A 27,157-nucleotide genomic window follows, 5' to 3' on the forward strand; every position below is an offset into this window, starting at 1 on the left:
TTTTGTGGTTACTGATTTATTTTTAAAAAAATATTTTACTGAAAAAGTATTTATAGTTTTATTTGAAAGCCAGACAGAGAGGGAGGGACGGAAGGAGAGAGGTGGAAAGACATGGAATGGAGATAGAGTAAGAGAGAGAGAGAGAGAATCTACTCACGGGTTCACTCCCCAAAGGCCCACAGATGCTGGGGCTGGGCTACACTGAAGCCAGGAACCCAGAACTCCATCTGGGTCGCCCACTCGGGGAGCAGGGACCCAGGTCCTCAGGCCACTGAGTGCTGCTCTCCCAGATTCTAATGCAGAAAGCTGGACTGGAAGCGGAGCAGGTCAGACCAGAACCAGCACTCCCATACGGGATGTGGGCATCCCATGACACTTGCCCCCAGAGGTTTTTTAAAGAACATAATTATCTCATTGAAGCACAATTTATACTATTAAGGAAAAACAGTTCCTGGAGATAAGATGTCACTGTTTCCCAAAGCGACCATACTTTTATCATACATTGCCTCTACATGTTTTAACAGCCTCAGAAGTGCAGTTGCATTATATGGGAAAAGACTTTTCTTCTGCAAACGGTAAATGGCACCCTGCAGCTCTCTGAAGCATTTTACTGTTCTGTGAAACAGTCCTGCTTCAGAGGCAGTATCTTTGGGGGGCGCCTCACAGTCAGTGGAGAAGGAAGTGGCGGATCCCTTTGGAAGCGGGGGCCTTGCCGGAGTCTCTCGGCTCAGCTCTTGACCAGCACTTGTGCCAGCTGTGTCCTGGACTGCCTTGACTGCTGCAGGGTGTAAAGACGCTTGCTTGCTGTTGGCTACGCTCTGGCCTGTGCACTCCACTTCAGAATCATCAGAGCTGTCATAATCTACCAGACCTGGAGCGACCTGTGGGGAAGACGGCCGGTGAGCCTGCATGGTGCAGGTCTCCTTGGGGGTCACGGCCTGGCTCAGGGGTTCACAAGATGCACCAGAAGTCCTGCAGAGCCACGCGCAAGGCCTGCCGTGACTATTAAGAGCAGTCACTTGGGGGGGTGCTGCCTGGCTGCAGCTTGTGCCTTGGGCAAGTGAGGGGACACGACCACAGGAATTCATGGCGGGTTCAGGTGCAGTTCCGTCAAAGGACTTGCAAATGGTGAAGAAATTATCCCATTCTTTTTGCAGCAGTTTTAAATACCTGACAAAATATTCAAGAAAACAAGTTTCTGATGAAATCAGGAAGTCAAGAAGAACTGAAGCATCAAATCCCACGTTTTTTAAGAAGAATAAGAAAATGCAGTGTGGATTGCAGCCGTTCTCATGCATGTGACGATCCCACGTTTCTCCTGGGGCCAGGCGTTCAGTGGCTTCGTGTTCTCTGAAATGACGACCATGGAGAACCCAGGTCAATAACTTTAATAAAAACGACTTTTAACCGCGAGAATCTGCATAACATAAGTTCACCTATGGAATTACTTTTAAATCTAAACACTCAAATAGCAAACACTTCCAAAACCAATACCTTTCCCAACAAATCATAAAGAAATCTGACGCAACAAAAGAACACCCACCGACTTGGGTCGCCCTAGTTTTTGTCTGCGCGACAAGGCATCCTCTCCCCAGCACTGGAGTCCTCATTCTCTCGGGCAGGGGCTGGAGCCTCAGCCTCCTTCCTCAGCTTCCTGAGTAGCCGAGGGCACATGACCTGCAAGGACCAATCGGAGCACTCCTGCTCCTGCCCACAGGGCTTTCGGTCAAGCATCTCTGATTCCTGTGGGGACTCTGGCCGGTGCCACGAAACACTGTAACTGCCAGACTGTCGCAGCAGGCTACTGGTGGCCCCTCAGCTGTGAGATGGAGGAAGAGACACCATCGATGGGGTGCCTCGAGTCCCTGTACACACTTGATGCCAACTTGGCCTCTTAGGATTCCCAAATACAAGCCCCAAGTGCTGCTGTTAGCTTAAATACTGAGTTGGTTTTTATAGTTTACAACCAAAGAACTTGATACTACTATATTAAAAAAAATACATATGCCATGAGAACATGCCTCTCTGGACACGCTGAACTGCAGTCCAGAAAGTGAGATCCACACACACAGCAAGTTAGATCCAGGGGCTTTCTCTCTGCCGGGCAGCAGGAAGCCAACTCTGAACGCAATTAAGATACGCTCTTGCAGGCATGTGCATTTTCGGATTGAATTTGTGTTTGACCGTTTCGGAGCCTAATTCAAATCACATGCAGGAGTTTTGTGTTCCTGATTAGAACCTTTTGAAAACTGGCCCCAAACACTTCCAGGCCGAGAGCAGCCGCTGCCAGCAGTGTCACGGCACAAGTCCGTGCTGGCAGCTCAGCACCGCGCCGCCAGTCATTAGGAAGAAATCCCTTCCTCGCATGCCAAGAAAGAAATGGAAATAAAGCAAATACTTTAGGGCTTTAATAAAGTGGAAGCAGAAATGGTGGAAGGGGTCATCAGTGTTAACTTCAGAAGCAATCACAGTTATTCGCCACAAGAAGATATTAGCTCGAGTGCAGCTGCGGCAATAAAGCAGAAACAGAACCTGTAGAAAACCTCATGGGTCACATGACTTTATAAGCCAATTTCAGATATTTGCCTCAATATGCTATCTGCCCAAATTCAACTACACATTAAAACAAAAATTGGAACAGTTCCTTTGATTATTTACAAACCTGTGCTCACCTTTAAAAGGCTGACATTATCTGACAGAAGCTTAACACAGAGAAGTGAGTCCTGAGGCAGCCAGCACTCTACATGTCAATCAGTTCGTGGGGGCGGGTCCTAGCTTCCTCCTGATCACCAGGTGAAACAGGTGGGGGCTAAGGCAGGAGCCAGGCTCTCAGACCCCAGGCTGGTTCGGGTACCTGAGACCTGCCCAGCCAGCCACGTTCTCAGAGCAATGCGAGTGTGTGCACCTCCATGTGAGGTAGAGCTAAAGGAGCGGCAAGTCACAAGATGGCCCCCCACCCCACCCCACCGCAAATGACGGACGCGGATGATACACCCTGCACATCTTCAGAAACACCACCTGCTTTCTGGTTCGCAGGTGGCCCACCGACCTGGTCAGCTTCACGTAGATGCCCAGTGCCGCCTTGGCAGCCTCCAGCATGTCATCATCTTGCTCTATGAAGACTCTCGGCAGCCACTCACAGGGGCCGTGCAGCGAGGGCGGCAGGTGAGGCCTCAGGAACGCCAGGAGCTCAGACATGAACCTCCGCAGAGCCGCTTAGAGACGCGAGACTCAGTTATAGACGCTCCCCACAGCCTGCCCCAAGGGGCCTCATACACACATTCAAAAAGGCTTGTCGGTTAGCTGTCAGCTTTACTTTGCAAATGAGAAAACTGAGACTTGGAGGGAAAAAAAAGTGACTTATCCAAGAACATTCATCTAAAAGGCACAGTTAGGTTGTCTGTTCACCATCACTGCCAAATGACTTATTACCTCGGAGAAATAAAAGCAAATCCACTTCTGTTAACACAGCCTACTGGGCAGACAAGAGAATATTTCATCGGGTGTCACCGCTGTCTGTTACCAGAGGCAGTACTGTAACCAAACAAAAACAATTTTCCCTTCAAAATAACAGGATATCTATTTTCTGTCTGTTTAAAGTACTATTAAGCACAACATTTTTTTTAAAAAGTTTTCTGGAGTTTTAATCACTACTAACTCTGAGTTATGTGACAGATGCCACCTAGTGTTGTGAACTAGAACTGCGCAGCCTGAGACCTTGGCTAACAGCTAAGGGCAGCCAGGGCTCCAGCTCAGACTTCGCGCTGCATCCGCAGGCGGCGGGCAGGGGTGCTTCCTGCTACTCCACATTCTGAAAGGAAATGCAGGACACGCCTCTCCCGACAGCGACAGCGGCGCTGGGAATCACGCTTCCTTCCACCTTCCCACCTGCCACCCTGGAAATTCTATGCAGCTTCACACATTCGCTTCAATTCATTTTCTAATGGTCAGCAATCACACCAGTAAGTACACCAACTTTGTGAAGGACATAAAATACTCTAAGTATCTGAATAACCTTGATTTCTATCACTTCCTTGGAGGTGACTCAACAGCAACTTTTAAAGATTTTATTGATTTATTTATTCATTCATTCATTCTAAAAGGCAGACACACACAAAGATCTCTCCCATTGACTTGTTCACTCCCCAAATGCCTGCCAACAGCCAGGGCTGGGCCAGGCTGAACTCAAGAGCTGAAAGTCAATCCAGGTCTCCCACATGGGTGGCAGGAAACCAAGAACTTCAGCCATCATTGCTGCCTCCCAGGGTGCACACTGGAAGCTGGGATTGGAGCCAGGACAACAACCCAGGCACTCTGACATGGAACGTGGGTATCCCATGTGGTTTCTTTTTTTTTTTTTTTTTGACAGGCAGAGTGGACAGTGAGAGAGACAGAGAGAAAGGTCTTCCTTTACCGTTGGTTCACCCTCCAATGGCCACCGTGGCCGGCACGCTGCGGCCGGCGCACCACGCTGATCTGATGGCAGGAGCCAGGTACTTATCCTGGTCTCCCATGGGGTGCAGGGCCCATGCACCTGGGCCATCCTCCACTGCACTCCCAGGCCACAGCAGAGAGCTGGCCTGGAAAAGGGGCAACCGGGACAGAATCCGGCGCCCTGACCAGGACTAGAACCCGGTGTGCCGGTGCCGCAAGGCGGAGGATTAGCCTAGTGAGCCACGGCGCCAGCCCCATGTGGTGTCTTAACAGCTGTGCCAAATGCTTTTCCCAACAGTAATTTTTAAGAAAATTGTTATTGGGGCCAGTGCTGTGGCATAGTGAATAAAGCCGCCGCCTGCAGTGCCAGTATTCCATCTGGGCACCAGTTCGAGTTCTGACTACTCCACTTCCAATCCAGCTCTCTGCTATGGCCTGGGAAAGCAGTAGAAGATGGCCCAAGTCCTTGGGCCCCTGCACCGGCATGGGAAACCCGGAAGTAGCTCCTGGCTCCTGGCTTCAGACGGGCGCAGTTCTGGCTGTTGTGGTCAACTGGGGAGTGAACCATCGGATGGGAGACTTCTCTCTCTCTCTCTCTGTCTCTCCTTCTCTCTCTGTAACTGCCTTTCAAATAAATAAATAAATCTTAAAAAACAAACAAAAAAGAAAACCGCGGTCCATTACACCATACAAATTCAGCATTAACTCACAAAAAGCAGATGTGTTTTTTAAGGGAATTCCAGCTCTTGTTCTTTTTTTGGAAGAAAAATTAATGAATTATAATTAGGGTAACACAGAGCTTACATTAGTAGAATTTATACCAGCTCTGAGAGCTGACAATTATGAAGTATTTAAGTAGATAATTACGTAGTAGTTTGCATAAAAAGGGATTTCAGAAGAATTACCTTTCATTTCATTTGCTGAAGTGCAATTCTGAAACTTGACTTCCAGGGATTTCATTAGAACCAAGCTCACTGCTCTGAGGATCACGTAATCTGGAGCGCAGATCCGCTCCCCTCGGGGCTGAACCTTGTCACCTCCAAAGCAGGACGGTTTTCCACGAGCAGACAACTTCTTCAACAACCCCAGATCCACCGCCCGCAAAACGGCATCAGCTAGGGCCAGCGTGTCGGCGTCTGCAGGGTGGCCCGGCGACAAGAAAGCGGGCACGGGTCCCCGGCACAGGTCTTCACCCGCTTTACAGAGAAGGCATTTCTTGATGAGTATGATGAGCTGCCTCTTGACAAAAGCCTGCACTGGCCAGGTCATGACGCCCAGCATGCAAGAGGGCTTCAGAAGCACGACCCTCTGGCAGGCGAAACGCGCCTGCAGGTAGACGCCGGAGGCGGTGAGCAGCTCCAGCAACCCCAGGAAGCTCATCAAGCTGTTTGTTACTTTAGAAGTGTCTCGGCAGCGTTCAAAATGCTGAGAAAATACAGAATTATAGAATGCTTCAAAAGTCGTGTCCAAAGGGGTCAGGAGCTGCTTTATAATTTCTGCAGTTAGAAAAAAAAAAAAAAAAAAAAAAAAACCAGTGACTGTGGCCAACAGGAAAAACAACTTGGTGAAACCCAAATTTACAGTTCAGCTTTTATAAATACCATTTTTATAAGGTGAAAAAACTGATATGGAATATTTATGTCTGGCATGAACAGATGAGGGTATACAGACAAACAGCTAATAACCATGGCTAACATCTATTTGACAAACACCAAGAGAATTAGACTACGCAAGGCACACATCATAAGGAAAAACTTTCATTTTTCCCTGGTAACTTTTTTTCTTTTAAAAAAATATATCCTCAATCAAAATTATGGAGAGATTCTTTAGCTTTTCCTAGTTTAAGACAGATCAGGTGTAATGTAAATTTTATTCTTCATTATAAGTATCATGCTCTTGGGAGTGAGATGATTGTTTATGGGGCAACACAATTCGTACCTGTTTTTTGTGAGCTTGTATCTTTCAAGATTTCTTTTATTACTACTGTAAGGGTAGAGAGGCAGTATACTGCTTTGTCACTCTCCGGGTATTCAGAAAGATGTTTTTGGCAAAAAGCAATCCAAGAATCACTTAATGGTATCTACAGTGAGAAAATAAAAAAGGTGTTTATAATAGGTATCTTCTTTGCAATTACAAATTACTCATGATACATAGTACATATCGAACATTGTTTACTGATTTGTCCAACAAAAGTATGATAATTTGTGGTAAAACAAGAAACAGTCCAATATTCTGTAAGCCACGCCACTCAGTATGCCATAGAATTAAAGGATCAGAAGGAAAGACAGGAGGTTAGCACTGCTATGTGTACTCTGTAAAATGGTGTGCTTTCTTTCTGTTCTTTATACTTTGGTCCAGTTTTAAAGCTTTCTACTATAAATCATCACTTTTATATTCAGAAAAATAGTTGTTTTAAGAAAGAAAAAGCAACTATAACTGAAATAAGTGAGCATATGCTTATCTTTATTAGCTAATCAGACGTAGGAAAGAAATCTGATTCTTAAATTGTTACTTTTGTTTTTCACTATGCTGTGAGCCACTCTCTAAATGTATTTATATAAACCAGTGAAAAATGGGCTTGGCCAAGATAAAGGTTCTTAAACCTCTTTTGGGGGCAGGGTAGCCTACCTACTATAGACTCCTTGATGTGAAATTCATTCCTCAGGTTAAAAATCTGATTTATTGCTGACACTGTGGCTCAATAGGCTAATCCTCCACCTGCAGTGCCAGCACACTGGGTTCTAGTCCCGGTTGGGGCACCGGATTCTGTCCTGGTCGCTCCTCTTCCAGTCTGGCTCTCTATTGTGGCCCGGGAGTACAATGGAGGATGGCCCAAGTGCTTGGGCCCTGCACCCGCATGGGAGACCAGGAGGAAGCACCTGGCTCCTGGCTTCGGATCAGCGCAGCACGCTGGCCGCAGCAGCCATTATGGGGTGAACCAACGGAAAAAGGAAGACCTTTCTCTGTCTCTCTCACTGTCCACTCTGCCTGTCAAAAAAAAAAAAAAATCTGATTTATTATGATTTATAATATATTCAAGACTAATCCTTGACAGAAGCCACTATCGCACTATTCCATTCTTACATTTTTGTGGATTGACACATTATTATGTGAGCAAACATATTATTACACATTATCTGCAGGATGAAATTTTAAAGAAGCTATAAAGAAATAATAACCAAATCTGGTAACTTATCTCACCTTTTCTCTCAATTGGAAATACAGAAGCAACGCAAGACACTTTGCGGCCATGTGGGATAACAATTTATCCGAGTTTTGGAACATACAGATCTATAGGAAAACAAATATATTTAACCATTACTGCTCAGTGTTTTTAAGCCTCTTATTTTAAATATCTAGGTCTCTGAAAGAAACAACAAGTAGCTTACCAATTTTGAATCGACTTCAGCTGACTGTAAGAGAGTTTTGATTACATCTCTGTACTTCTCCTTCGAGCGGCTCTCGATGCTGATGGAAAACACCCTGGCTAGCATCACTTGGATCACTGTTAACTGAAGGAGCACTGTCTCTCGGGCACTGCTCCTCTGTGAGCTTGTCGTCCAACACACAGGTGCTGTGGGGACAGGAGCCAGCCTGACGGAGGATGGCTGACGCCTGTCCTGGTCACCACAGGCGTCCGACCACTCTGCGGAGGTGGTGCTGGGGCCGCCTTGACCTGCCACTGCTGGGGTGAGATGACAGATGTAATCATGGCTGTCACTTTCGAGTGTGGCTCCCAGAAGTACTGTCTTGTACAACTGTTCCAAAACTTCACAGGAAGCTATCATTCTGACTTCCAAAATGTATCTCAGGAGAAGGCAGACAACTTCAACTTGTCAATATTCATATCTTAAGAAAAAACATAAATCTGTAAGATGTTTCTTCAGGAAAACCTAAAATAGGAAAAATAACTAAAAATTACAAGTGTTACACGCATATAAACAAGTGTTTGCATTAAATCACTAAGTCTCCAAGTTAAAGGTCGTGCTGATTGCTGAATTTCTAAAATGGGAAGTAGCAGCAAGGGCGCTCCTTTAGGAAGCAGCAATGGGACGCGTGCTTGCGTACCCTTTAAGAACATAAAGCTCTGTATTCACCACAGCAGACACTTCAGCTTTGCCCTCCCAATTCTCGGGGGGCTGTCAGGGAGTCCCAGCCTTGGCACCGTGACATTGGAGCCAGATGACTTTGTCACAAGGGAGCTGTCGGCAGCGTCCCCACCCTCCACCCTCTAGAAGCCCAAGGTACTCCCGCCTCACCTGCCACACTTTGACAAGCAAAGATGTCCCCTGCGGAGAAAACCTGCCCCAGTTGAGAGCCACTGGCCTAGCTCACTAACCTTCACCTTCAATTCAGATGGAAACCTAAAGTTAGACTGCTATGGGCTCCACCAATATTACGGCTGATGCTGATTAACCTCCAACTCTAGATGCCAATACCAAGAACCCTTGGTCATTACCTAGAACATTAGATGACAATGTATGGGCTGGTCAGGGAGTTTAAAGCAGAGGATACGAGTGATCAATGCCAGGGGAAGAAGCAGGCACTGTGGAGGCTCCCGCGTGAGCAGAGCTCCCTCGATATGCGGTCGGTGGAACATCAGGGCCTCCGGGGAGAGGCTGACCTGGGCCGGGGGGGGGCAGCTCCCGTCCTGCCTCTGAGCTAGCTCACAGCCCTGACAGCACTGCAAACCCCCTCATCTGCAGACACACAAGTGACACCTGCTGCAGACCACGGGGAGAACGGGAAAAGCCAGTGTTGCTGCCATTAGTAAACCCATTTCCTTTCTCCATGGAAGCTCAGTTTCCTTACTTCTTCCTGTTTTCTTTCTTTTCTTTTTTTTTTTTTAAGATTTATTTATTTATTTGAAAGGCAGAATTACAGAGAGACAGAGCGAGAGAGAGAGAGAGAGAATCTTCCATCCGCTGGTTCTCTCCCCAAATGGCCACAACAGCCAGAGCTACGCCCATCTGAAGCCAGGAGCTTCTTCCAGGAGCTTCTTGGGTGCAGGAGCCCAAGGACCTGGGCCATCTTCTGCTGCTTTCCCAGACCATAGCAGGGAGCTGGATCAGAAGAGCAGCAGCTGGGACTCAAACCAGTGCCCATACGGGATGCCGGCACAGCAGGCGGCGGCTTTACCTGCTACACCACAGCACCGGCCCTCCCTCACTTCTTTAAAAGAGTATCTGCCTACTTCTCTAATTAATTAATGAGTTAAATAAAATCATTGAGAGACTTTTCCCTTGTGAACTCTCTCATTTCAACAGCCTGGGTAGCTATCTGGTATCCTTTGTCACACCACTGTATTTTGTTTACTACAATAATGTTTTTTCTCAGTAAAACTGATGCTTTAAAATACAGTATTTGGGCCGGCGCCGTGGCTCACTAGGCTAATCCTCCGCCTTGCGGCGCCGGCACACCGGGTTCTAGTCCTGGTCGGGGCTCCGGATTCTGTCCCGGTTGCCCCTCTTCCAGGCCAGCTCTCTGCTGTGGCCAGGGAGTGCAGTGGAGGATGGCCCCAGGTGCTTGGGCCCTGCACCCCATGGGAGACCAGGAGAAGCACCTGGCTCCTGCCTTCGGATCAGCGCGGTGTGCCGGCCACAGCGCGCCAGCCGCGGCGGCCATTGGAGGGTGAACCAACGGCAAAGGAAGACCTTTCTCTCTGTCTCTCTCTCTCACTGTCCACTCTGCCTGTCAAAAAAACAAAACAAACAAACAAACAAACAAAAAACAGTATTTGGAGCAGACATTTGGCCTGGTGGTCAGGGGCCATAAATCCTGAACATCGGAGTGCCTGGAAGGCCATACATACATCAGGCTCCTCGCCTGACTCCAGCTTCCTGCTAGTGCAGACCCTGGAGGCAGCAGGCGGCTGCTCAGGGACTTGGGCCCCTGCCATCTGTATGGGAGACCTGGCTGGAGTGCCCGGCTCCTGACCTCAGCACCTCAGGTCAGCCCGGCCTGGCATTGCGGGCATCTGAGGAATATTCTTCAGGTGAAAGCTCTCCACCTGTCTCTTTCTCTCAAATAAGTAAATGAGTAAAAATTAAAAGAAGATATTTTAGGTTTTAACTAATACAAAAAGCACCTCAGAAGTTCATGGAAATAGAATTGAAAGATAAATTTATTTTGGTGTGGAAATTTTGAAGGCCATACATACAAAGTGTCTTCAAAAAATACATACTAAGAAAAATCATGCATGGATTGCTAAATTACCTTGTGTGGGGAGCAATCCGGACTGGACTGAGTTACTGGAATTAAGACTTATTCTATGCATCTGCTCTCCCACAATATGGCGCTGGGAGAGGAGAAAACAGCTTCTACCCAGCTGCCTCTCACCAACTTGACAAGCTGTAGGACTTGCTCCTGATTGGAGGAGAGCAGCGTACTCGGCGTGTGGGTAGCAGAGTTGGGATTGGCGGAGGAGGACTATAAAGGAGGAGAGAGACGGCATGCACTAGGAACATCTAAGGGGAACACCTGTGCAGCCCCCGAAGAGAGCCGGCCGGCGGTGTGCCGCTCCCCTGCGGAAGTGGGGAATGTGGCCAGGGGGAACCGCCCTTCCACGGAGGTGGAAGGGATAGTAGCCAACCCGGGAAGAACCAGCAGCAAACCCGGGGAGGGCCGAGCAGACAAAAGAACAGCGCAGGGTCCTGTGTCGTTCCTCCACGAAGAGGGGGAGCGACATAATGGTGCCGTGACTCGGATATGAAGCCTAGGCAGGGCTTAGTGTCGTTCCTCCATGAAGAGGGGGAGCGACATAATGGTGCCGTGACTCGGATATGAAGCCTAGGCAGGGCTTAGTGTCGTTCCTCCATGAAGAGGGGGAGCGACACCTTGCATCAATATAATGCTTACGTTCCATTTTCCCACAAACCATTTTTTTTTTTAAGATCTATTTTTCATTTATTTGAAGGAGTTACAGAGAGAGGTGGAGACACAGGGAGGGAGAGAGAGGTCTTCCAACTGCCAGTTCACTCTCCAAATGGCCACAACCAGGAGCCAGGAGCTTCTTCCAGGTCTCCACATGGGTGCAGGGGCCCAAGGGCCTGGGCCATCTTCTACTGCTTTCCAGGCACATTAATGGGGAGCTGGATCGGAAGTGGAGCAGCTGGGACTCAAACCAGCACCCATATGGGATGCCAGCGCTACAGGCCAGCGCTTTAACCTGCTGAGCCACAGAGCTGACCCCTCCTACAAACCTTTTAAAAAGTTCACTTATTATGTGAAAGGCAGAGTGACAAAGAGAAAGACAAGGAAAGACAGAGAGATCTTCCATCCGCTGGTTCACTCCCCAGATGATCACAGCAGCAGAGCCGGGCCAGGCTGAAGGCAGGAGTCAGGAACTCCATCCAGTCCTCCTCCTTGGGTGGCAGAGGCGCAAGCGATTGGACCACTTTCCACTGCCTTCCCGGGTACGTGAGCGAGAACTGGACTGGACAGAGCAGCTGAGATGCCAGAGACACAAGTGGCAGCTAAACCAACTGTGCCACACACTGGCCCTTCCACAAACTTCCGAAACATCCCTGTATCATTTGCATAATTCTATATTACCCATTTCAACAAGTAGAATTATCTTTATTTCAATGCTGTAGAAATAAAAATGCTTCCAATAATCTTTTTATGGGTCATTAAATTTATAAGTCCTTAAATTTTACTACCAATGAGAATGAAATTGCTAATTGACTGTTTTTAACCTACAAAAAGGGTAATTTCCTATGGCTTGATCATCTTAGCACAGACTAAAGTGAACGCTGGTAAGGACGTCAGTATGTCAGGCGGAAAATGGACTGGTTCTCAGTTAAGGGGACCCAGGTTCACTGACAGAAGTGAGTATGGGAAATCGGATTGAAAGGCTGTCAACCTTAGGCGAGGAAATACAGATCCAAACTCACCCTTTACAAACACAAGTGCTCGCAGGCCAGGCAGCTAACGGACAAATGGCGATGACAGGCGTGCGGCGGCTTCGGTGGTGACTGGGCACAACCCTCCTTTACCACACTGTCCTCTAAAACACTGATGAAGGCCACAGACACCTGCACGGAAACCAGTGACCATGAGCAGCCTGCTGGGATCTGAGAATTACAGGTGTTTGCTTGCTTTTTAAAGCAATCTGTGGAATCAAAGGTGAGAACAAATCCCCACAAATAAAGCAGGGGACTGCCGTGACCACGTTTTTCAGGCGTGGCTACTCCAAGGTTGGGACGTCTCAAGCTGCCCTTCCATGCTGGGCTGGAGAAGGGGGCAGCCTGCTGACAGCAAGCTTTGGAGAGAGCCACAGAGCCTGGTGGGCGGAAGGCCCTTGGCAGGCCAAGAGGCTCTGAAGCAATGCGGACAGAACACACTTCAGAGACGCGTCTAGCCTGGAAAGGAAACAGATCTCGGACAAGTGAATGAGCAGCACTCCTCGTGGCCCCTTGGAGGGTGGCCTAAGGGGGTATCCATACAAGAACAGCCCCCTAGTATCTGGGGGAGGGAGTAGGGATTGGTTCCAGGAACCCATGGATATCAAAACCTGCCTGGGTGCTCAAGTCCCATACACATAATGGCAAACTCCCATACAGCGACCCATTTCCTCCGGGGAACTCGACATCACCTCTGGGTGCCAATGTGAATATTACGTGAACGGTTATGCTATGACGTGTAGGGGCTACATGGCAGGGAAAAAAGTCTGCACGTGTCCAGTGCAGATGCAGTTTCATCTCCAGACACTCTTGATCCAAGCTGAATCCACGGATGTGGAAGTTGCAGACACAGAGGGCTGACCACACACAATCTGTCTGAGCCTCATTTATGTTTAAGTAGAATAACCTATTTGAATTGTGCCTCCTATGCCTAATCGAACCGTGTATGCCTTTACATAAAGATGACCCACTTCCCACCCATCTTCACATAAGACTGACTGTTTGGGACTAATAACTGCTGTATGCTAGTGAGTGCCCTCTGTGTACCAGGCACTGGTCTAAGTGATTGCCTAGGTGAGCGGCACAACCACCTTAGGAGGTGGTACTTAACTATCACACCCATTTCACAGATGAGGGGAGTAAGGAACAGAGCAGAGCCGTTAAACCAAGGTCTGAAGGCTGACGTCTAACCTCAGAGCCGGGCCTCCCCGTCAGGACTGCAGAGGCCCTGCCCCGCCTTCCTTTGGTGCTCGCCAGCCCCGCGACGGGGCTGCATGGAGGACTGCTGTCTAACACACCTGCTAAGTGTACGCAGTGACTCACACAGCCTAATCTCTGACACCTTCCCCTCTTCTACAAAATCATAAAACTGAACAGCGACCCTCAAACCATTCTCACATACTGCGCACACTCTCAAGTCAGGAAGGTGACTAGCAGGCAGCCTCCCTGTGAGAACCAGGATCAATGTGTTCAAAAGCTACTCAGCAACCAAAGGTGGAAGGACACGTGAGAAGACACCCAGTGATCTATTTTCATAAGAACCTAGCTTAGCCTACGTACAGCCCAGTCCTCAGCCGCAAAGGGGGCCAAGTGGAAGAAACCCAAAGCAGATCAACAGATGAGCTCACTTAGCTGTTTGAGTGAACAGGTTCTTGTCTTCCAGCAAGGAAGACTTCAGCCGGGAGGCAGAGAGCAGTGATTGGAGGGTGGCAAGGTTTGGTGAGTTGGCCATCCTTCTCTCCAGACAGGATCTGAGAGTGCCTAGTTTACATTTAGACCGGGGCTATTACGGGAAAGGGGTCCAGTTCTTCCTGCCATTTCCCTTCCCTTCCATCCTCCTCCCCAGAGGATTTGCTGAGTGTGGATTAGGTAAAATTCCTTCCAAGATTTTACTACCCAGTGTAACCAGACCATCTAGCCCATCTGGTGCAGGACAGAAGCGATGCCCTTAGGGTGCTTTCCTTGGGGGAAGGCTGTGAAGGGCTTACTGCCCCACGTCAGGCGGAGTGGCCCACAGGGTGCTGAGCAGGGGAGACTGCCCTAGACGTCTTTCCCTGGGGAAAGGCTGGGCCCACCTGCAAGGCTCTTGGGGTTTGGGGCTGGACTTCATAGTGTCAAATGCTGGGCTGCTTCTAAGCTGTGTTTCCAAGGCAATTACAGTCCTTTTTTTTTTTTTTTTTTTTAAGATTTATTTATTTATTTGAAAGGCAGAGTTACAGGGAGAGAGAGAGAGAAAAAGAGAGAGAGAGAGAGATTTTGGGCTCATTCCCCAAATGGCCACAACAGCCAGGCTGGACCAGGCCAAAACCAGGAGCTTCATCCTGGTCTCCCACATGGGTGCAGGGGCCCAAGCACTTGGGCCATCTTCCGCTGCTTTCCCAGGCACATTAGCAGGGAGCTGGATTGGAAGTGGAGCAGCTGGGACTTGAACCTGAGCTCATATGGGGTGCCAGCACTGCAGACAGCGGCCTAACCAGCTGACCCCCAGGGCCAGCCCCTACATTCCTTTATGAACAACCCGAGTATAACCTCCTCCCCCCAATCCTACCTGTCCAGCAACGCCCAGCCCCCAGTACCCTCCCCCTCCCCTTGCTTTAGGCATCATAGGGCCTTTAGATCCTGACTCCAGAGCTGCTCCACCGAGAGCTGGGGGGAAGGGATCCCTGCCTAAAGGAATGGACGTCTGAGGCAGTGCCTGCTTCCACTTGCTGGCGCTGCACTGGAGACGGGTGGACAAACACCTCCCTTTACTTCCTTCACGTTTCTGAGTCCATCCTTAGGTGGGCAGGTGGGCTCGGGAGGGCTGACCCCCACAGACTCCATTTGAGTGAATTTCTATACTAAAATGACTTTAAGCTACTACACCAAACTCAGCAAAATCCTCACAAAAAGTCTAATTATCCACTGATTCTACTTTGGTATCAGCACATCAATAGTTTACGGGCATTACAGAAATGAGTGTGTAAAACCTTGCCTTGATTTTTCACCATTTAAAATAATTTCAACCTTTTACAAAAACTAACCCAAAATGGGAGAATGGATGTAAAAGTTTAAAATTAAACTTTGTAGGACAAAAACAAAACAAAACAAAACAAAAAAACTAGGAAGAAATCTTTAAGATTGACAGCTAGACAGAGTTCTTAACCTTGACGCAAAAGCATGATTCATAAAAATAAAAACTGATAAACAAAATGAAAATCTTGCTCTGTAAAAAAAAATGCTAATAAGAGGATGAAAAGAAAAGCCACAGCCTAAGAAAAACTCTGTATTTACAAGCCACATATCTGACAAAAGGCTAGTATCAAGAATAAAGAACTCTCAAAACTCAACATGAGAAAAATAACTCAATGAGAGACTGCAAGAGATGAACATTTCATTAAAGAGGATACTGAGGTGGCCAAGAACCACCAAAAAAGCTGTTCACCCACGCTGGCCATTAGGGGAATGTAAACTAAAACAACAGCAAACTAGCACTATCGGAACAGATGAAAAAAAAACGCAGCGACACCAAATGCTGGCGGGGATGTAAGGATGCAAAATGGCTCAACTACTCTGCAGAAGTCTGGCAGTTCCTTCAAGAAACCAAACATGGAGCTACCACGTGACCCAGCAACCGCACACCTGGGTGTTCAGTCCAGAAAAAATGAAGACCTGTACGTGATGTCCTTCATGGGTGATGATTAAATAAACCGTAGCACGGACACTCTATGGCATACTAGTCAGCGATAGAAAGAAAAGAACTGTTGACACACCAACAGCACACATGGCTCTAAGGGCAATTTTGTGTGTTTCTCCCCACGTGGAGAAATACCCAACATCAGTGGGCCAGAGAGCTGTCTATGGGGAGAATGGGAGGAAGCCAGAGAAGGGCCCATAGCATGGTTTAGAAGCCCAGGGCCAAAGAAAGGTGCTGGCACATTAACAGTCTCTCCTATGAGACAGGGAGGCTTTCTAGGGGTTTCACAGTGCCTCCATGGGGAGTTGAACTTCCAGCTGGCCTTGATGGCAACTGTTCCTTCCTGGTGCGTCATGGGAAGGTGGGTTTACTGGATAGACAGGTGAGGGGGTAGAGATACAATGCAGAGCTGGCAGAAACCGTGATTCCAGCTTACCTATCCTACCTAATCTGGCCTAGTGCCCCACATCCCATACACATACACCTGCATGAATACAAGTAGCCTCCAAGGCTACTTCATTCGTCCTGTTCCATTAATGAAGATGTTGTGATAATCCAAGAAGGTGAAGCACTGAGGACAAACGCTGCCTTCCAGGATTCAGGTTCCCTCTCCCAACCGGGACAGCAGTAACTCTGCCAGAAAAAACAAAAGGGGTCTGTCAGCCTCTTCAAGCAGGGAGGAGGCAAACTTCCGGACAGCAGGCACGTGCTGGGGAGCTTCGAACTTCCGGACAGCAGCCATGCGCCGGGGAGCTTCAAACTTCCAGACAGCAGCCATGTGCCGGGGAGCTCGGGCTGGCTGGTTCCACTCCTGCCCTGTCAGGCTCCAACAGCAGACCTGAGGGTACAGAGTGGGGTCAGCAGGCCGCACTTTCAAGTTCCAGGAACTGGGGGCCTCCAGCCTTTAGGCCCGAAGGAAGTACTGGCAGGGACTAGTCCTGGGGGCTACACCACCCCCTGCTGGTTTCCTTCAGACAAAAGTGCTTGAAATTTGGTGTGCATCACAGTCCCTTGAAAACTTGTAAAGGCAGAGGACAGCAGCTTACCTACCCTGGGAGTCTCAAATGATTGGATTGGGGATGCGGCCCAATAATATGTGTTAGTTCTGACAATTCTCAGGCTATTGCTGGGACACTGGAAACATTTAAGCCCCATCCTTGCTGGTGCCACGGCTCAGTAAGCTAATCCTCCGCCTAGCGGCGCCAGCACACGGGGTTCTAGTCCCGGTTGCCCCTCTTCCAGGCCAGCTCTCTGCTGTGGCCTGGGAGTGCAGTGGAGGATGGCCCAAGTGCTTGGGCCCTGCACCTCATGGGAGACCAGGGTAAGCACTTGGCTCCTGCCTTCGGATCACCGCAGTGCGCCGGCCGCAGCACACCGGCCGTGGTAGCCATTGGAGGGTGAACCAATGGCAAAGGAAGACCTTTCTCTCTGTCTCTCTCTCTCACTGTCCACTCTGTCAAAAAAAAAAGTAATAAAAAAAAACCCCATCCTGTTAGGACACTGTCCTCTTATCAACTCTTTTTTTTTTTTTTAAGATTTATTTTATTTATTTGAAAGACAGAGTTAGAGAGGTAGAGACAGAGAGAGAGGTTTTCTATCCACTGGTTCACTCCCCAGATGGCTGCAACGGCTGGAGCTGTGCCGATCTGAAGCCAGGAGCCAGAGGCTTCCTCTGGGTATCCCACGTGTGTACAGGGGCCCAAGGAGTTGGGCCATCTTCCACTGCTATCCCAGGCCATAGCAGAGAGTGGGATGGGAAGTGGAGCAGCCGGGACTAGAACCGGCGCTTATATGGGATGGCAGCGCTTCAGGCCAGGGCTTTAACACATTGCGCCACAACGCCGGCCCCCTCTTATCAACTCTTGTTATGACTCTGATACAGGAAAGGGATTTTTTCTTTTTTTGGCATGAAGGAAAAGTCTGGCAATCAAGTTACAGATAAAAGGCTTCTTAAGGGGCTGTCATCGTGGTGCAGTGCGTTAAGCCACTGCCTGAGGCAACAGCATCTTGTATGAGTGCTGGTTCAAGTCCCAGCTGCCCCACTTGTGATCCAGAACCCTGCTCATGTGCCTGGGAAAGTAGAAGATGGCCCTGTCCCTCGCTCTGACTTCTGCATGGCCCAGCCCGGGCTGTCGAGGCCAATTGGGGAGTGAACCAGCAGATGGAAGATCGGTCACTTTCTCTCTCTGTAGCTCTCCCTTTCAAATAAAGAAATAAATCTTCATTATTATTGTTATAGCTTCTTCATTTGTGAAAGCGTTCTTCTGTCAAAGTGGAGTACAGTAAGAGCCTGTGACCGCGAGTCTCCGCCGGGCACTCGGCCTCTCAGCCGGTCTCCAAGGCCGTTAACGCTGGCCTCTGGCTCACAGGATGCCAAGGACCCCTGACACGCTCGACTCCACAGCCCGCCCTGCTTGCTCCCTTTTTTTTCCCCTCTGCACTTCACTCAGGTGTGGCGTAAAGCTATTTTTGAAACATGAGTGAACACGGTTTGAGAAAGCCAGTCCCCGCCTCCCCCGCTTTTTCAGGAGGTGCAAGTTAAACACTGGTTACAGAGCCTTGGTAAGGAAAGCGGTGAGGACCGACTCAGGAACACGGGGCCTCTGAAAGCGGGGGCAGTGCAGAGCAAGGTCACGTTGCTCTGAAAGACACCTTGACAGTTCACCTTTAATAGAGCGGCTCAGCAAACACAGAGCTGTTGGATAGCCACGAAAGCTTGTATTGGTTTCCCCAAAATAACAAAGCAGTTTTGGTCCCAGCAGCCTGGACAGATGGACTTAGCGCCTAACAACCACATGACCCGCCCCGTGGCTTTCCCAGTTAGCTCTGTCATTCCAGACGCACCGTGTCCCAGCAAGGCACAGGCTGGCCCCAGATGTTGCAATCAGGATACCTCAGTCCCAGACAAACTCTTGGAGACAACTCGATCAGAATTCCCTGCACAGCCCACCCCACTGATTCTGACCCAGTCGGATCCGGCCAGTATGGAGAGGGCCCGAATGGGACCAGGTGCCACTCTGAGAGCCACTAACCGATCTCCTGGATTTTACCTCCTCAGAATCTTACCTCCCTGGGTTTATATCTGTGCTGATGTCAAGCACCTTTTTAAAAAGCTGGACAATCTTCAGCGTAGCAATACAAAAAACAAAACTTGTTTGCCCTCAGTTGTTCACACGACGCTCTGTTTAACTGCTGAGGCTGGCAGGTTAGTGCAGGGACTGTCCAGAGAGGGACACCACTCAGAATTCACTGACTACATACGGACGGGACGTGGTCTGCAGGTGGGAAAATACGATGGCCAACCTCCCCGGCAAAGGGGCACACGCTCAAAGACTGGCAGAGTGTACAGGGCTCACCTGGTGACCAGGGTCCTGTATCTCAGGCAGGAGGGTGCAACGCCCCCTCATTTAGTCACCCTGGAGGGTTCCCTGCGCCTCTGGGTCTGCACGAGGTGCTGCCTCTTTGCTTAAGCTCTTCCGTGCCCTTTCCTTCCTGCTTCAGGGGCAAACACGCCTTTCTCCAGCAAGGGCAGGCCTCGTGCGGGGCTCCTGGCCCCACGCACTGGAGGTCTCACGCAGGGTCTCCACTGGAGGTCTCACGCAGGGTCTCCACTGGACCTTACTGAGCAGTGCCGTGGCCGCGTTCCCAGGCTAGACGGCAACGTCCGCACGCGCTGTCTGCTGGCGCACCACTTCTTCCCCAGCTCCCACACGGCGCCTCCCACAGGGCGGGACTTGGACTGTTGTCAAGGATACTCCTGGATGAAAGGAAAATTAGTAACATAGAGCATGTGTGAAATAATTCCACAATTAGTTCCCACGGCTATTTTGCTATTATTTTGATTTTCAGTATTTTCAAAGTGCTATAGTTTTTAACTTTTGCAGTTTAAATTATCCAAAAAACTAAAAAAACCTCATGCCAAGAATGTGTGAATGCAGTCAGATTCGGAGCAGGAACTGAGACCTCAGGTCGCTCAGTCTTCCCGTGAGAATCAGACACCTGACAATGAGTCCAGCAGAAGTGGCACACACAGTGACATCACATCCTAACACAGCTCTGGGAAGTGTAAACTAAAACTGCCCCTGGAGAAGAAAACCCCTCAGGCTACCAGAAGTTACCAGGACAAGAGCTACAAGGAACTCCAAGGCCACCAGTCAGCCTCCTTTCTTCCAGGTCCCTTTTTGCTGGGATGATGGGACCAGGGTCTACAGGAAACGCCTTTCCCCAGCCTCACCATCCACCCTTCCTGCAGGTGGACGCACCTCTACGTTCACGGTGGCCCTACCTGCCGCACCCAGGTTTCCAGACAACCCCTGTGGCCCCAGAATGCTGCCTGCTATCTCCCCGAACATAAACTGCTCATCCTCCCCACCACAATGAGCTTCAAGGGCCAGGACACAGCCTCCGGGCAGTGGCCCTTGACCCTGGCCACACCACAACCCCTGCAGCACTAGGAAAATCCCAAGCCCTGGACACCTGGGGATCAGCAGCATCAGAATCGCGGTGCAGGTGGCTGGGTATTTGTCCAACGCCAAAGTCTTCCGCTACTCAGGGAATAAATTCAATTCTGGCTTCGTAAGGGTTTTTAGGAATTAAGTTCCATAAACATTTATGCTGAATTACTTCTTTTATATTTTAGGAATTAAGTTCCATAAACATTTATGCTGAATTACTTCTTTTATATGTTTTGTAACATTAGGATTAATATTTCTGTGGACTTTATTGCCTAAGTAAATGAAAAATAAAGTATGTCTGTCAAAACCTAGTCAATCTAAACTGCTTTTAAATCAATGAAAAGTTATAATATGAAAATTACATGGAGCCTGCACTGTGGTGTAGCGCGTGAAGCTGCTGCCTGCAGTGCCAGCATCCCATATGGGCGCTGGTTCGAGACCCTGCTGCTCCACTTCGATCCTGCTCTCTGCTATGGCCCAAATCCCTGGGCCCCTGCACCCACGTGGGAGACCTGGAGAAGGCTCCTGGCTCCTGGCTTCGGACTGGCCCAGCTCCGGCCATTTCAGCCAATTGAGAAGTGAATCAGCAGATGAAAGACCTCTCTCTCTCTCTCTACATAACTCTTACTTTAAAATAAACAAATAAATCTTTTTAGGAAGGAAGGAAGGAAGGAAGGAAGGAAGGAAGGAAGGAAGGAAGGAAGATAAATTACCAATTTGACACCACCAAGTCAATAAAGGAATTTGGAATGATTTTGTAGCACATTCTATGAAATTGTGGCAATATGATGCTCCTTATGATGAATCATTTGAAAAATTATTGCAACTTGAAGACGGGATTTTGAGGGAAAAACAAATGGCCAGGAGTATGGATGAGCTGGGAATCAGGAGACAAGTCAGCTCCCAGGAGCCACCTGGGCCCTCATGGAACCAGCACTTGGCACACACACTATCTCAACACATGGGTGCTGGGGCTGCTACAGGTTGAGTGCCCCTCACCCAAAAATCTGAAACTTGAAATCTGATACTTGAAATCTGATACTTTTTTTTAAACATTTATTTTATTCATTTGAAAGACAGAGTTACAGAGAGAGGTAGAGACAGAGAGAGAGGTCTTCCATCCACTAGTTCACTCCCCAGATGGCCGCCGCAACGGCTGGAGCTGCACCAATCCGAAGCCAGGAGCCAGGAGCTTCCTCCGAGTCCCCGACTTGGGTGCAGAGGCCCAGGGACTTAGGACATCTTCTACTGCCATCCCGGGCCATAGCAGGGAGCTGGATCAGAAGAGGAGCAGGCGGGACTAGAACCTGCGCCCAGATGGGATGCTGGCACCTCAGGCCAGGGTGTTAACCTGCTGCACCACAGCGCCGGCCCCCTGATACGAAATTTCTGAGCACTGAATTCCAGAGGGCTTTGGAGTTCGGATTTTTGGATTAGGGATGCTCTCAATTCTACATGTAAATATGCCAAAATCCAAGAGGAAACAGTCCAAAATCTGCACCACTCTGGTCCCCAGCACTCTGAACAGGGGACCAAACTGTAAGACACTCTACATAATCATTCACATCATTTATTCACTTCTCTCACTACTCTGTTTCATTCCTTTTGGAGTTCAATACTGTCCAGTTCTATAATCAGTAAATGTTGTGAAACTGAACTTGTAAATTTCACTCCAGTGTTAAAAATTGCAACCAATCTGAAGATCTAAGTGGCTTTTATTAGCAATTCGTGAAATGGGCAGCATGTCTCTTAGAGAGGGTAATTTGTGAAATGGGCAGCATGTCTCTTAGAGAGGGTTCTGGGAAGCTGAGCAGAGGAGGGGCTTAACAGGGAGGAAGGGCGGCAGAAGCAGGAAAGGGAGAAGAAAAAGTGGATCGGTTGTTTCCAAGAGACTTTCCTTACTTGGTAAAACAAGGTCGGCCCCGTGCATAGTGGGGAAAGCAGTCACCTGAGACACTGGCATCCCATATGGGCACTGGTTTGAGTCCCAGCTGCTCCACTTCCAATCCAGCTCCCTGCTAATGGCCTGGGAAAAGCAGAGAATGGTCCAAGTGCTTGGGCCCCTGCATCCATGTGGGAGACCTAGAAGAAGCTCCTGGCTTTGGGCTGGCCCAGCCCCGGGCCGTTGCAGCCATCTGGGGAGAGAACCAGTGGTTGGATGACCTCCTGTCCGTCTCGTTTCCTTTCTCTTTGTAGCTCTTTCAAGTAAAAATAAATAAATGTTAAAAAAAAAAAAAAAAAAAAAACCACCTGAAGGGAAACTTCCGTATCTCAATGGTTTGGGTAAACCAGGTCCCCTCTGAAGTCATTGGCTGTTTAGAAAACTGGACCATCTCACCGGCACCGTGGCTCACTAGGCTAATCCTCCGCCTTGCGGCACCGGCACACCAGGTTCTAGTCCCGGTCGGGGCGCCGGATTCTGTCCCGGTTGCCCCCCTTCCAGGCCAGCTCTCTGCCGTGGCCAGGGAGTGCAGTGGAGGATGGCCTAAGTCCTTGGGCCCTGCACCCCATGGGAGACCAGGATAAGTACCTGGCTTCTGCCATCGGATCAGCGTGGTGTGCCGGCCATTGGAGGGTGAACCAACGGCAAAGGAAGACCTTTCTCTCTGTCTCTCTCTCTCACTGTCCACTCTGCCTGTCAAAAAAAAAAAAAAAAAAATAGAAAGAAAACTGGACCATCTCAAGTCCAGCCTGCTTATGTGGCACCTGACACTGGTGCCTCCATTCTGGTTTGGTCTGGTCCGCCAGCTTAGTGTAGGCGTTTAGTGTAAGACAATGGCGTCTCAGACATTTCAATACACAACAGCAAAATACCACTGTACACTGGGAAAATCTGAGAGCAGATAGGTCCTAAAGCCGCTCGTATGTCTGAAATCCCATAACCCTAAAGCACTAGAGGTGTGACGTGGAGATCAAGGCTCCCGAGAGCCAGCGACGGCACCAGGGAGGAGCCAGGGACGAAGTCTAGCAGCACAGGCAGCGTTTCAGCCCTGTGGAGGGGACCGAGACACGAAGGTGTCACTGGAGAAGGAGGTATGACAAGCACGGCCCAAACCGCCTGTCTCTGTAACTGAACCCGGAGGAATCCCGACTGGAGCTGACCCATCTCCAGCCCCGCTGAAATCTAGCATCTCACCATGATTCAACTATCTACTCGAAGGAGAAAGGAAAATTTAGAAATTTGAACTTATGAAACGTGACTGTTGAGAAGTGTTAACAGGGCAAACACCTAAGAGCTGATTTTAAAATATCAGAAATTGTACTTCCAAAAATATGTGGCATCCTTAACATTTATTCTTTAAAATTACTTATTTATTTGAGAGGCAGAGGGAACAAATCAAATGCTATCCACAGTCTCTCTCAAAATGCCCACAATGGCTGGGGGGGGGGGGTGGGGTGGGGTGGAGAGAGCTGAGGCGAGAAGCCAGAGTTCAACCTGGGTCTCTCACGGGGTGTGGGGATCTAACTGCTTGAGCCACCTGAGCCATCAGCCGCTGCCTCCCAGGACCAGCATTAGCAGGAAGCTGGAATCGGGGGCTGGAGCTGGGAACTGAGCCCCGCCACTCAGATGTGGACTGCAGGCATTCCAACTGCCAGGCCGCACGCCAGCCCCTCAAAGCTGGACTTATGTGATTATTTTTTTCAGGAAGAATTATCTCGTTCTGAGCGTCACTGTTCCACACTCTGGGCAAAACCTCTCGTTTCAAGCTGCTCCCACACTCGGATGTATTTTCTTTCAAATATACCTTTAGATAACTGCACTTTCTGGGTGAATTCAGCTGTGCAGGGGTAGGGAGACTTTTCCCTGCCAAGGGCTGTTTGGGTATTTATAACATCACTCACAGGCCACACAAAGTTATCCGCTTAGAAATCAGCCTGCTACAGATTTACTGAATTTCAAGTCCTGCCGAAGGCCTCCTTGGCAAGGACAGACCACATGGTTCCACGGGCCTTACACGGTGTGCTGGCCGGAGAAGAAGGACTTTCATGTATGATTTGGAACCTGGCTCTTACTGAAACAGAACTTGGGTTTTCCACTCCGTGCCTGTGGTGAGGCTGTTCTTCCAAGAATTTGTATTTTCAGAAAAGTCTTACACAGATCAAGGGAAAGAGAACGTTGGGGCTCACCAGATGTGCATGCTAATTTAATTATCGATTAACTGATGCCCACGTCCCGCTACCATGCATGAGGGTCCCTCCAGAAAACGCACGTTTGGATGCCCCTCTTCCTACAAACCAGTGTGCTTTTCCATGTGTGATTTCATCGTTCAGTTCCTGGCCCAAGGGGCAAATCTTTAAAGGAAAAATGGGCATCTCAGACATTTCAGTCTTCCTGTGAAAAAATGGTTCTGCCAAAAACATGGTATTTCCCCAAAATACACGCCAACCCTTGACAAGTCAGCCTGTCCTGGAGTGGCTCCTCTCCCTCTGCAGGCTCAGCGCTCGGCCACCCTGCCGGGGTCCCCTCCTCCGGGGTCCCCTCCTCCGCTATCCTAAACGTGGCACCTGCAGGTGCTCAGTGCTCAGTCCCTCCATCCTGCCTCTCCTGAGATCTTCGGTTACTGCAGGTAGAGTTCCCTTCTCTGCAATGCTTGTATTTCAGATTTCAGGGTTTTTCTGATCTTGGAAATTCTGCAGGCTGGGAGCATCCCATTCCAAACCCCAAAATCAATGTTAAATGTGACGTTTTGGACATTTCAGGTTTTCAGACGAGGGACACTCAACCTGTACCCCCACCTTTAGGGCCTGGCTCTCTGCTGGGCTCAAGTCCCCGATGCCTCCTGGAGGCCCACAGGCCCCTTCCACGCAAACTCAACCCCTTCCATCCGCCCTCAAACTGGCTTTCTCCTGCACACCCCACCTGTCTCAACCCCCACCCCCCACCCCTTCCACCCTGGACACCTGCTGCAGGCGCCTCCCTGAGTGGCCGCATCTTGGCCCATCCTATGCCCACTGCCTTCTCAAAAGCCCTCAACTCTCCTAGGATAAAGTCCCCAAACCCATCAGCCGGTCTCCCTGGCTCTTCAAGATTGACTCCCGGGGTCTTCTCACCTCTGTGTCCCATAAATTAAACTCTTGGCTTGCTTTCTTTCTTTTTAAAGATGTATTTATTTACTTGAAGGTCAGAGTTACACACACACACACACACACACACACACGGGGGGGGGTCTTCCATCCATTGGTTCACTCCCCAATTGGCCACAATGGCCAGAGCTGCGTCAATCCAAAACCAGGAGCCAGGAGCCTCCTCCCGGTCTCCCACACAGGTGCAGGGACCCAAGGACTTGGGCCATCTTCCACTGCTTTCCCAGGCCACAGCAGAGAGCTGGTTTGGAAGTGGAGCAGCCGGGACTTGAACTGGCGCCCCCGTGGGATGCTGGCACCGCAGGCGAGGGCTTCACCTGCTAGGGCGCAGCGCTGGCCCCATAAGCTCTCGGGGGCACTTTAAGGGTGCCCAGGATGTGCTCCGCTTCCTCCCACCCGCCCGCACCCTTCCAGACAGACACCAGCAGCCCCGGAAAGCCTCCCGCATGTCGACTTCGGGGTCAGCCAGCGCGGCCGCACGCCCGGTCTGCCCCGGTCAGGGCGTCCACCTCCCCGCACGGCCGCCTGACCTCGATCAGGAGTTTCCCAGCACAGGACGGAGCCCAGGGCCCAGCTAAGCCATCCACGGGTAGCTCGTGTGCACGGCGCTGGGTATGACCGCGGGGGACAAACGCCACCCTTGGACCCCACCTGCCACAAAATGTCCGTGCATGTTTCTTCTATACACGGAGGAGGAAGGCTTTCTTTGAGGACACTGGACACGGTCAACTGTGATTGAACCCCAGCCCAGCCCATCCCTCGCACACTGCAGAGCAGCCAGGGACCTCCCCGCAGCCCCGCAGCCCCGCACCGCTCCCGTCCACGACGCCGGCCGTGCTTCTCGCAGCGTCTGTCAGGAGCAAAGCTCCCTCCGGAGGCCCTGCCGCGGAGCCCGCTCCAAGGTCACTTTCCAGCCGGCCACGACCCCCGACGTCCCGGCGCCCGGTCCCGGGCCATTGCGCGTTCGCCGCCTGCCCCGTCACGGTGAAGGCACAAACGTCGGGCCGGCGCCCGGGAACAGCCGCCGGGTCAGCACACCGCCGCGGACCCAGGAGACGCCTTCCCAGCCCGAGTCCGCGGCTCGCTCTCTCTGCCTTCCCCTCACACACGATTCCGAAAGGTCGCTACCCTTGCCGGAAAGCGCCCGGGCCGGCATCACCGGTCCTCCCTCCCACCCCCAGCCCGGTGGCTAACGGGGTCTCGGGGAACCACAGAGCGACCAGCGCCAGGCACCTGCGTCTCCCAAGCGCTGGGGAGCGACGGGTCAAGGCTCGCAACTGCCGCCTCCACAGCCTTTACGCCCCTCAGCCTGCCGCACGCACGCCGCCCCCGCCGCCGAGCCCAGCGAGAGCACCCGGTTACCTGCCCGGAACCCTGCTCACGGAACTCCGCACTCGCAACGCCATTCCATTGAGCCCTACCCTCTCCGGGCCACCGTAGTTCACGGAAAGTACACGATGGCCCCTCCCCCCGCATGCGCAGAGGCCGCGTTCAGCGTACCGCGTCTCTTAGCAACCGCTTCGAGTCCCCCCCGCCAGGGGCGGAGCCTCGGAAGCCACGGCGGGGAAGCCGCGGTGGGGGGGGGGGGAAGCAAGTGAGACCAA

The 27,157-nt window shown here is 50.3% G+C and overlaps 1 protein-coding gene across 25 annotated transcripts; it reads right to left on the bottom strand.

Annotated features, from left to right (window-relative positions):
* LINS1 (lines homolog 1) lies at positions 1-27,023 on the bottom strand. 25 transcript variants are annotated; one of them, XR_011380556.1, is made up of 10 exons: positions 26,916-27,008; positions 19,371-19,771; positions 12,330-12,470; positions 7,824-8,327; positions 7,636-7,725; positions 6,373-6,514; positions 5,340-5,930; positions 3,050-3,215; positions 2,673-2,782; positions 1-1,350 (listed from the first exon to the last, which is right to left on the bottom strand). XR_011380556.1 is itself a non-coding variant. In XM_051822939.2 (10 exons), the coding sequence occupies exons 5-10, from the start codon at positions 8,220-8,222 to the stop codon at positions 435-437; spliced, it is 2,304 nt and encodes a 767-aa protein (XP_051678899.2). In that variant the 5' UTR covers positions 8,223-8,327; positions 12,330-12,470; positions 16,497-16,647; positions 19,371-19,771; positions 26,916-27,008; the 3' UTR covers positions 1-434. The 25 variants fall into 25 exon arrangements, 23 of the variants coding, with proteins under 23 accessions (XP_051678899.2, XP_051678896.2, XP_069909616.1 ...); XM_051822939.2 differs by lacking the exon at positions 2,673-2,782 and adding an exon at positions 16,497-16,647; XM_051822936.2 differs by lacking the exon at positions 2,673-2,782 and adding an exon at positions 16,497-16,852.
* Between the last annotated feature and the right edge of the window lie 134 nt (positions 27,024-27,157).

Source organism: Oryctolagus cuniculus, chromosome 12 (assembly GCF_964237555.1).
Source record: "Oryctolagus cuniculus chromosome 12, mOryCun1.1, whole genome shotgun sequence".
NCBI classification, from domain to species: Eukaryota; Metazoa; Chordata; class Mammalia; order Lagomorpha; family Leporidae; genus Oryctolagus; species Oryctolagus cuniculus.

Coding starts and splice junctions, on each gene's coding strand:
- LINS1 (XM_051822935.2), bottom strand. CDS start 8,222: ATGATAGCTTCCTGTGAAGTTTTGGAACAGTTGTACAAGACAGTACTT. Junction 5,931..6,372: donor TACAAGCTCACAAAAAACAG/GTACGAATTGTG, acceptor TTCTAACTGCAG/AAATTATAAAGCAGCTCCTG. Junction 1,351..3,049: donor ATCTACGTGAAGCTGACCAG/GTCGGTGGGCCA, acceptor TCGTCATTTCAG/AGAACACGAAGCCACTGAAC.